Raw genomic sequence first — 12063 nt, 5'->3', positions numbered from 1 at the left:
TATCCCTTTAAATAATTCATTAATCATGTATTAGATTTTTCCATTTTATTTATTAATATATATATATATGATAGGGGTGTATCATATTTACTTGGAAAAAGATATAAATAACCCTTCACAATACTAAAATACCCTTGAAGTCCTAGGATCTACATCTTTTTTATCGGCTCCCGTACTCTGCTACCCATGAGCCCATAATTTGGACCATAGATCCTCTAACAGCTCGTAATTGGAGATGATGCCATGTGAATCAAGCACTTGGACACATTTGGCTCTATAAATACCCTCTCTCTACTGTATTTATGGTATGACACCTTTATAACAATCTACTATATTAAAAATTTCAAGTTCGTAGTATTCTATCTCAATCTCGAACTGATTTAAGTATGGAAAGGTACCATACTAACCTAACGTGCTTTTCTTTTTTTAATCTTAATTACCATACTTTGAACTAGGAATTTGAAAAAAATTAATTAACGTCAAAATCAATAGATCTAAAACTCATCACATGTTATTAAAAATAATTCAACATCAAAATGGAAAGATTTTAAATCTTTTGGGACATAAAATCATCCTAACAAATACAACAGAATTATTATTACCAATTGAAAATTTTTAATTCCAAAATTCTTCAATCCAAATTAACATATAACATTTTGTAAAATTCTAGTCCATGGTCTGAAAAACTCGATTTAATTTTCTATTTAAAATTGTGTTGCATTTTCTATTTCAATTAACACATGCAAGTCACGTGTATAACGCTTAAATTGAACAAATAACATAATATTTGTACACATAAGATGTATATATTATATAAAATAAAAGACGCAACATGTTTCGAAATAAAAAATTCAAACCACTGAATAACCAGCGATGTGAGATAAATATTTTTTATTTAGTATTAAAATAATGATCATATTTTCGAACACCCATAAACAAACCCACACAAACAAACTACGTATTATATGGAATTGATCGGTATAAATGTACAATTAACATCTGTATGTATTATAACTCGTAAACATATCCCATCATCATTTTTTACATATCAATTTATTTATCGAAATAATAAACGTTATTATTCAAACTTATAATGAGAGACTCAATTATATGTAAAACTAAGGGGAGTGAAGAAGAGAGCCTCCACATAATTGTCTACACTAGAAAAGTAAGTGTCCTCGTCGTGCTTGTACACAACTTGGGAAGCCCTGGCCATGTTAAGTGCGACTTTAATGATGGCTAGTGGCATCCCGTTCTTGGCGATCAGCTCCCCGTTCAGGTCTTTCCACAACCCATATATATCTTCCAAAATGCGACTTCTGCCTTCCTCTTCCGTCGCTAACTTCTTCTCTCTCATCAATAAGTGTATGCTCGATGCAAGATCTCCTCGTTCCTCTTCCTCCTGTCCATATTCATGGCATGACATAGTTTAATTTAATCAGTGCTTTGTCTCATCATATTTACTTACAGGAGAAATAAGATTTTTTGTCTCATAAATTAGGTCTGCTTCACTTTGAGTCTCATTCGTTATGGAATTAACACTTTTAATTTCATAATTTTAAAAAGTTAGCATTTTTTTTCTCATTTGCTTTTTTGTCTATAGTTTAACAGTGTAACAACATGCCCAATACATCGTTATTAAGTACTCCCATAGTTGCATATAAATGCTCGACTTAGCCTACTTTGTTTACTTGTAGAAGACATGATTCTTTGTACTGCTTGTACTTGACTTCAACTTACAAAAATATGAGAAGTGTGGAATTCAATTTTTGTAGGCGATGAAAGAAATGTCCTTTTCTTTGCCCGAATTTCCTTCAAAATTTAAATTATTTCTCTCAAATGTAGTTATATTTTTCCTTGAAAATAGTTCCAAGCTGGAAAAACTGGCCAATTATTCTCTCCAGCAAAAAATGCATAACATACAAAAAAGTAGATGAGGATCAAAAGTAATAATTTGTAAGTTACGGAATTGAAAGTGCTAATCCTGTAATTATTCGATCAAATTTTATTATTTTCCCTCGAACTATACTATAAATTAAAAGCAAGTGGAAATGAAGGGTAACATACCTTGGCGGTCCCAAGATCATCCCAAAGGCGGAGAATCCGGCCGGCAGCGGAGAAGAGCTTAGGGTAGGGTTTGAACAAGAGACGGGCGTTGTGGTCCGTCACTCCTTCCCCAATTAAGAAGAAAAGGTGCACCAAAGCCATATATGCACCCGCCGTCGAAACTCCGTTCTCTATGTACTCCTCCAAGTTTGGTGCACTTCCGCCGTTGAACCACTTCGCCTCCACCATAAACCCTTCAATCATGTCTATCCACTGCCATATCCATCCATATATATATGATTTGTGTGTTATTCATATAGCAAGATCGATTAATCACTCAAGAAAACCAAAAAAAAGAAAAACAAAGAGAAACCTTAGTGATAATAGATGAAATGTGAATTTTTATTTATAGTTAATTATTGTGATCAAAAATAAAAAAATTATAATAAATATTAATTAATTATGGCTACGCATTGACTATTAGTTGTTGTTTCTATATAGACATAGATTGAAACATTAATCATAACTAAAAATCATAGCAAATATTGATCAAATTTTTACATTGGTTGTAACATAGTTTTTGCCCGCAGTGTTGTGCCATAACTTATAAAAAGCCTCATTTTCAATCATCCTGCTAACTTCTTTTAGGATTTTGCTTTTCTAAAACATGTACAAGTCACGCGGCTGTTATCCTTTTAGAATGCAAGGAAATAATCACGTGAATTATACGTAATGTATTCATCATTTTCCTATCAAAAGTTGGTAAGCAATTTGAAAGTGACAATTTTTTTCAAAAATATGAAACTATTATCGAAAATCTCGTATATAATGGGACTAAAGTATACATGGCCGCGATTATGATACAAGAAATGCTATTTCTCCTAAATAGACCTATAGATTTAATTAATACTCCCAATCCCTTCTTTTATTTTCACTAGATTAATAAATAATATAGCTATAACAATATAATTATTTAATTATTCTACCCAATAAAATAAACTAATAGAAAGGCATCATAGCTTACCGTAGATTTGAGATATGGAAGCACACTCCATCCATTCTCCTTGAGCACTTTGTAGCATATTTCATTTGTGGTGTTGTACAACGCCATGTAGCATATTTTCATGTACTCGGGAAGAGTTTCCATTGCCTCCAGATCCCATCTGTTCAGACATTCGTCGTACACGTTTATGTTAAACGACAATTTCATCTAAAAGTTTAAGTCGTTAAATACGAAATTCATTTGATATTAATATTTTAACAATCCATTTGGATAATTAATTGATCACAATTAACGAACTAATAAATAATAATAATAATAATAATCTGAACCTTCTGATTGCATCAGTGAAGAGCAGGAGTTCGTCCATTTTTCCATAAGTGTCGAAGATGTCGTCGATGACGAGGAGAATGGCGATGGTCTTGGCGAGCTCTATTCGGCAGGTGGAGTATTTGGGTTCAGGAAGCAGGCCAACACTCCACAAGAAGCACTCCAATGGCCTGTCTCGAGCGAAGGTCAACTTGTCCACCAGCCCCAACTGCGTCCACCATCTGAAACAAGTGTTTTTCATCACTATTTCGTTAAAAATAAGGTGAAAAAATTATTTCTTTTTTCATTTTTATTTACAGTTTGCGGGTTTGAATAATTTAAATTAAACAAGTTTAAACCAAAAAGCTATAACTTAATTTTTTATCCTTAATATTCTCGTTTTCTTTATGAAAATTGAAAAAGAAAACAATATACAAGAACTAAATATTAATGGGTAAAGTAATTATATCTCTCTATTATTTTAGTGATCCGACAAGATTGTTTGGGGGACAAATTACAAAGTATTCATATGTCTAACGTAAATTGAGGACTAATTATAATAAATTGGACGTGGTACGAAGTTTCATCTATTAATATTTATCAATTTTCTGTCCTATTCGTTATAAATGTAGTGAATGTTGATTAGACATGTCTATATATATATATATATACTAAACTTTTGTTTTTAATAGCAATAACATGATCTAAATTAAATTGGTAATCATAAAGATGAAGAAGAAGATTCTTTTCCATAAGCAATAGCATATATAAAATAATTAAGACAAAACAACAAATTCATTTTTCGTTTGATCATACACAAACTAATCATATGATAAGTGTATAATACTTCTCATATAATTATTGTATAGTTAAAAAATAATAATTTGATCAAACTTAATTAATTTGAATGGGAATCATCATCTGATCGTAACATTGCAACAGGACAAAATATATAAGCTTGTACGTCTAATTAGATAGATGTTCTTGATTTTTACTTTGTTTTCAATAGATAAACAAATGAAAAGGTTGTGATACGAAATGTGATACGATTGATTACCTGGTGATTTCAGCCAGCTCCATTTGGTGTTGAGCCTGGACCTTGTTATAGTCCAATATTGCTAGTTCTAAAAGTTCTTGATCACAGTCGCTTTGTGCAGCATATTGATCAATGTATCGCCTAGCTTCTAACCTAGCCATTCTCAGGTGTCTGGGGAGCTCTAACGCTTGAGCCACCTGCCCCTGGAGTTGCGGTGGCAGCTGAGGAAGTGAGCGTTGGAGGTGTGTTTTGGTTAACTCCATGGCTTTTTCCAATATTTCTTCTCCATTACTTCCCAAGTATGATGCTTCGTACAAGCTCAATAACCCTAATTTATCGTCGGTTAGAGACTCCTTGAATTGTCCATTTTTGTCCATGAATTTTAGGAATACATCTGCATCAAGAGTTGAACAAATTAGAGAAAATAGCTTAATTTCTTGGATTAAATACAATGGATCCCCGTTATAGGCAAAATAACCCCCTAAATTAATATTCGCAAATTTCATAATTTTATATTTAACGCGCCCATTTTATTTCAGAAGTAAGAGGTCTACCAGGACTAATCTGGAAGCCGTTGTGTCGGAGCAACCGGAAGCGTAGAGCCGTGGTGAAGAGATCGTCGTCCGTAGACAAGGCATTGGAGAACTCAGCCTGCAGTATGGCATTGATACCATCCTCCAAATAGTAGGCGATCCCCAGTCGTTGGATCGTGTCGATTAGTTTCAGTTTCTCCACGGCTGCTGCTGCGCTCTGCAGCTGCATTCCAACTTTCCCCAGCAAGTAGTCTCTCCTCTTGCTGCCCTCATCCTGTTCCACAGGAAATAGCTGCACATATGCACGCACCACACGTCACACAACATTAACATAGAAGGCCGTAAAAAAAACAACACGACCTCCTGAACTTTATTAATTTTAAAATAAAGTGCAACGTAACCCCTAGTGCGAGAGAAAATAAGCTTTTTCTTTCAAAAATTTAAATGAGAAATTTTTATCTAGTAGTAATTAAGACGTGCATGATTGCCTCCCGACCTGCACATCAATGCACGCAAGTACATACCGTAGGTTGACGTATGTATTTGAGTAGCGCACCGTTGGCTGTGATCATGGGCGCGGCAGTGGGTACCGACATGGGCATCGAGGACGAGGAGGACGAGGACATGCAAATGCAAGTACGGGCACGAGAGACGAGGATGGGGCAGTTCTTGGGAAAGGATGATGATGGGGTGTTTGGGGAAGTATAGAATGAGCGTGAAGATAAGGATAGGTTGCTCCTGGGATAAGCCATCAATTGTTTGTATGGTTTTGTGAGAAGAGTGTTGGGAGGGGGACTATATGGGATCCGGAGTCCTGCAGGTTTTAGTTTAATCTTCATACTCAATAAAGAGCGCGCATGCCCAACGCGAGGGCAATAAAATAATGGCGGCTCTTGTCCTCGAGGCTTCAGATTTTCTGACCGGCTGGCTGCTCCATACCACAAGTATGTGAAACCGTCAACCCTTTGTTCAAGTTGGCCTTGTACATTTTTGGCTTTTTTTTCTAATTTTGGTATGATTGAATTGGGAAATTTGAGTTCGACTATGATCGGATTCGAATTTATATTTATATAGTAAATGTTAATGTGTTTGTTACATAATTAATGTCTAATTAAGAAGAGTGATCGATCACATAACAAATATATATATTATAATTCCATATGTTCGATTTGACTAAATCTGATTTGTGTTAGGATTTTTCGTTAGAGATGAACGGGATGACTTAAGTTGGCTATTTTGTAACGTCAAAAAATAAATCTTGTAATTATTGAACTTACAATATATTATTGTGGTCACACTATAAATTAGTAATTCATATTCTATAATATTTTTATAAGAATATTTCTCCCTTTTAACCCATATTTCTTATTTAATATGATTAAATTGAAGTGTTTCACTGTGAGTTGTTCACTCAACTCTCTTACCTCAACCACAAAAAGGAGAGGGGGGAAAGAAAAAAAAAAGGAAGCAACATCAAAGATAAAAACAGAAAACCTCAACCTTCTACTATAAAATCTACTATGATGAGATTGGCATTATAAAAATATGGTGTATTTTGATATAAGTTACTTTAATTTAAAATTGACAAATCAATATTATTGGGTATCATTAAACAAAATCAAATATACAAAAATTTAATTCTCGACCTAAGTTAATTAATATTTTTCATAGTTATTACAATCAGAAACTTTGTCAAGGTTTTAATTATGAACTAGCAACTAACAATCATTGTGCAAATATGTATTTTTTTATTTTAAGATCGATAACAATTATGATAAAAAAATTATATTTCTTTCAGAAATATGTACATATATATATCTCAAATAAAGTAAAATTAATACTTGAAATTTGAAATAAAGGAAGGTCTAAATAATTAATTTAATTGTGTTGTAGGTTGCTCAAATTACTAGATTAATTACGTTATGATTTTTTAGTATGTGGTCTCTAGAAGATTAATTTATAATTAATTATTGTAGTTAAAAGTAAAAGAATATTATGAATATTAATTAATCATAATTATACCATGATTATTTTTAATTAATTGCAACCAAAATTTAAATTTTTTTTGGATTATATTGCTAAGTGATTGAGAAAGTACGGAATAAATGTTAGCTATATATATGAAGTCATTTTTAAACCGCCTAAAATTGAATTGTACGTGTAGAAAAATGCAAGCGCCCCCAATAACATACGACACGTGCAAATATTACCATGTGATTTGACATTTGACTTAATTTTTGTGACCTCAAAAAATAATACTAAATATTGTTTCTTTCATTTGTAAAGTTTTTCAATTACTACCCATATAATAAATATGTGGATGATATTCATATATGAAAAAATAAAATAACTTTTATGTTCTCAAAAATAATATCGGACATTTCTCGTTCATTTTAACACTTTTCCAAAAAAAAAAAAAAATTAAATCTACCAAGTATAAATCACATTACTCATACGCTTTTGAAATCATTCAATCCTCTTCCTTATTTTTTTGTTAAGATCGATCGAGATCTATCATGATTTTAATTATATTAAAAATATTTAACGTAATTTTTAATTATGACCGATCTCTTAACAAAACTTGCATAAACAATAATTAATATCAGTTGTACAATAGTAATTAATTAATTAGTATTTATTATAATATTTGTGATAAAATATCTTATTTTTTGGAAGGTGTTTTATTACTTTAGGAAGGAATTAAGAATTATTAATTAATTCTCCATTTAACAAATATTCTAACATAGGAATGAACTAATGCTGACGTCTAATTGCTTCAACACAATTAAGAATTAGAATGAAATAATAATAGTTATTTAAATGAGTATATGTACATTAATTACTTCAATTATTAATTGGAATCAAATGTCGCACAATTTTGATTTTTTTTTTTTTTTGTTACGTACAATTTTGAATTGACTAGAGTATATTGACGTGGTAGGTTTAATTGATTTTTTCTAGATATACATAAATATATGAATTTCAATAATCAAATCAACGTCAAGTTTTGCGATCTGATTATGTCACTCTCTACATGCTTATGTATAATAAATAAAATTTTAATAATAATTGTGTCAATATGTACATGCGTATATATAATAAATAATTTTTTATATTTTTAAATATATTATAAACTAGCATGAATCTTGTACATTGCATGAAATTTATAATTTTCTTATTCGAAAATTATAAATTAATAATGATAAGTCATATTTTAATAGTCGTCCTACTATATATAATAGTCCAAACTTATCTATACAAAATTTAATATTGAATTTTTACTAAGTTTATTTACAGAATATATATTTTAATAGTTTTACACATTGAGAAATTAAAATTCTTTTATAAGTTTCAAGTTCTTATTCAATTAATAAAATACATTATGTAAAAGTTATTACTCTATTACCCTCATATATTTTCTCCTAAAAAATATGATTCATATTAAACAATCTATTAATTAAATTTCTCAAAGTAAGAATAAAGAAGCATTAGCAACACCATTCCCCCCCCCCCCCCCCCACAAAAAAAAACAAAATTTGATTCATATTAAATACATTAAATAAAAGATACTATCATATTTGCCTTACGATATAAACTATTTCTGTTGAAAAAAAATATAATTCGTAATAAATGTCCCTTTTGTAATCAATTTTTTGACCAAAAAAAAAATAGTATCATCTTTTGTTTTCTTCATAAATAATAAATTTAACAAAATTTAAAATTAATAAAATGTAAAGATATTTATATTTTTAAATTTTATATATACTAAGAAAATTGAAACATTAGAAAAGAAGATACAATAGCAATATATACATAATAAGAAATTTCTAATAATGTTGTGCTCATTAATTATTATTGTTATAATTTTTTGTGGCCCAATACCCAAATAATGACAAGCCCACTTGGTGGCCCACCTACTGAACCAACCCACTTGGAGGCCCTCTACTCAGACCCGACCCACCACCCGTCCGACCCAGGTTACTAACTATATATATAAATATATATATATATATATATATCTTAATCCTAACCCTAATTCTATTATTCCCCTCTTCTCTTTCACCTTCCGTCGATTGCTCTTTTTTTCTTCTCTGTACGCCTTCCATGGCTGTCAATCCTCTTCCCCTTTCCACTGTCGTGGATAACAGTGGTTTTCCAAAGCCAAATCTATGGCTTTTGGAAAGTCGTCCAAACTTTCCTTTTCAGACCCAATACACTTGGAGGCCCTCTACTGAACCAACCCACTTGGAGGCCCTCTACCCAGACCCGACCCACCACCCGTCCGACCCAGGTTACTAACTATATATATAAATATATATATATATATATCTTAATCCTAACCCTAATTCTATTATTCCCCTCTTCTCTCTCACCTTCCGTCGATTGCTCTTTTTTTCTTCTCTGTACGCCTTCCATGGCTGTCAATCCTCTTCCCCTTTCCACTGTCGTGGATAACAGTGGTTTTTCAAAGCCAAATCTATGGCTTTTGGAAAGCCGTCCAAACTTTCCTTTCCTACTGTTTTTTCTACCCCTATAAGAGGAGTCTGACTCCTCACTCTCTATAACCCGAGCGAAAAATTTAAGTTTCCTCTTCTTATCTCTAAGTTCTAAGTGAACGTGAGTGGTGGGTCTGGGGTGATCATGTGTTGATTTTTGTGATCTAAGGTTCAGTTTGTGTTGATGAGCAACTGTGAGTTTTGGTTTTGGCACCTGTTGGATCTGTATTGATTATATCAGAGCTGTAAGATCTAATCAATTAATCTTAATTATTGTATTTTAAATTTTAAAAAACAAAATAATTAAGAATTTACATTTTACTAATTTTAAGTATATATTATAAGTTATTATTTTAAAATCCCCATCCCTATCCTGCTGCCCTCTCCACAAACCCCCATCCCCACCAGCCGCCTCACAAAAGTATCGTCGCCAACGAATTTGGTGGCCTTGTTGTTGCCCAAATTACAGGCTACGCTCAGATATATTGAGCAATATTGTTATCGCAGTAGCCCAAAATAGTGTAGTTCAGGACCCAGTCCCCTTTGGGCGTTGGCGGACGCTGTGGTCATCGTCCATCCTTTTATTTTTTTTAATTTTTAAAATTTTGAATTTTAAAATTACTAAAAAAATTAAATTAATTAAATTTAAAATAATTTCAAATATAATTGAAGGAAAGTTTAAATATCAATTTCAATAATGGTAAAATTAATTTAAATTAATATTTTTAACTAAATAATAATTTAAATTATTAATAATATATAATTTTTATGATTATTAACATTTATAATTTATTAAGATATTTTAAATTTGAAAAATAAATTTACTATATTAGTTTTTATACTGTGATTTTAATATAATACTTCAATATAAATTATAAAACTCCAAAAACTTATATATATTTTATAGTTTTTTAAGTAAATATATTTAAATACATACGTTATTTTTTGGATAGATGAAAATACAAAAAACAAAACACCCAAAACAAGTAAAAGATGTATATGTGAAACATATATAAATACCATGAGGGTATTTTGGATGGTGTTTGGCTAAACTTATAAGTTTCTCAAAACATCTTATAAGATGTTTGAGAGCTTATAAAATCTCAAAATAAGATGTTTTGGATCTTATAAGGTCTTCAAAAAAAAAGTTAAATTTCTTAACTTTTTTATAAGATTTTATAAGTTATATAAAATTATTATGTCAAAAGACAAAAATATCCCTTTTCATATACTCACAAACACTCTCTTCATTCTCTCTCTCTCTCTCTCTCTCTCTCTCTCTCTCTCTCTCTCTCTCTCTCTCTCGCTCACACACACACACACACACACACACTTTCTCTCTCTATAATTTAAAAAGTTTTTTACTATTTAATTTTTCTAACAGTCAAAAAAGAGAAAATACTTTATTGTTTAATAATAAATTATTATAGTTAAATAAAAATAAAATTATTATTGATATTATATTCCTTAAAAATTATAAATTTAAGACATTATAAACTATACGACTAGCAATAATCATTGTATATTTAACAAAGAAAATATCTACTATATATTTATACTAATACTCGATTAGCACGAATGTATATATTATTTTTATTCAAAAGTTTAGGTAATAATTCGTCATTTTTTTTGTTATTGTAAAAAGATTGTCTATTAAACTTTTATTTGAAATTAAACTAATGTGTACTATTTATAAAAGCGTTTTCAAAAATTTTAAAATAAAATATGTTAAAGAATAACAACTTATTTGATTCTAACGGTATAATGTTCATTTTAATCATTTCACTAATCAAAGACCTTATTAGCAGTTAAAAAAAATTCAAATTCATAAAGAGTACGTGTAATACATATCCCGTTAATTACTAAAAAAAATATTTTTTTACTGAATTTTACAAAATATAAGTGGAAATTTTACATATTTTAGGCATTAATATAACAAAACGTGGTATTTGATGCTGACTGAAGCTAATGTAAATCCATTTAAAGTGCACCTGTCTAGAAGGATGAAGAAAAGGCAAATAATCATCATATCACACCAATCAATACTGCAATAAATAAATCCACCTAAAAAAGACAAGACTGATAATGATACACTTTATTTTCTTGACTTTACTGGATATTATATATATATACCACCTCGTACATTAAGGATTGCAAAATAAGAATTCTAAATATAACTGTAGTAAAAAATATTCCAAAATTTATTTATTTAAATTCTTTTTTTGGCAATTGCAAGACTCAAGTCACCAAATTCTTGAAAGTGGCAGGAATTAGGGTTTTTTGCTGTTTGGACACTATTTTTTTTTATGTGCCATGTAAGTGCTTACATAGAGAAAAAGTAAAATTATATAGAATTAATTTTGAATTTTCTATTATGTATATAATTATAAAAGTAAAATTATTATTTTATATAGTGTAAATTAAAATAAAATATTAACACACACAAACCCCACATCCCCCCACGTATCCAATCGATCCCCCCGACGTCGCTGTAGTCCCCTCACAGGAGGGGACGATGGTGTCACCAGCTCCAACAAAAGGGGGCGAAGTTGCAAGCTGGGGGCGACAGTGTGGGGGTAGGGATTAGGGGGAGAGTCTGGTGGCGGGAGTGGGCTTCAGTTTAGGATGTTAGTTTTTTAATTA

General features: G+C 30.7%; 1 protein-coding gene across 1 annotated transcript; it reads right to left on the bottom strand.

Annotated features, from left to right (window-relative positions):
* Window positions 1–981: 981 nt before the first annotated feature.
* LOC105163844 (putative monoterpene synthase 8) lies at window positions 982–5731 on the bottom strand. The gene is made up of 7 exons (XM_011082335.3): window positions 5449–5731; window positions 4946–5216; window positions 4413–4785; window positions 3379–3597; window positions 3071–3209; window positions 2068–2319; window positions 982–1402 (listed from the first exon to the last, which is right to left on the bottom strand). The coding sequence occupies exons 1-7, from the start codon at window positions 5674–5676 to the stop codon at window positions 1103–1105; spliced, it is 1782 nt and encodes a 593-aa protein (XP_011080637.1). The 5' UTR covers window positions 5677–5731; the 3' UTR covers window positions 982–1102.
* Window positions 5732–12063: the final 6332 nt, after the last annotated feature.

The sequence above is a fragment of the Sesamum indicum genome, linkage group LG6 (genome assembly GCF_026168435.1).
Source record: "Sesamum indicum cultivar Baizhima isolate 11 linkage group LG6, ASM2616843v1, whole genome shotgun sequence".
NCBI lineage: Eukaryota > Viridiplantae > Streptophyta > Magnoliopsida > Lamiales > Pedaliaceae > Sesamum > Sesamum indicum.
Note: the sequence above shows the minus strand (reverse complement) of the source record. Positions and strands in the feature narration are given on the sequence as shown.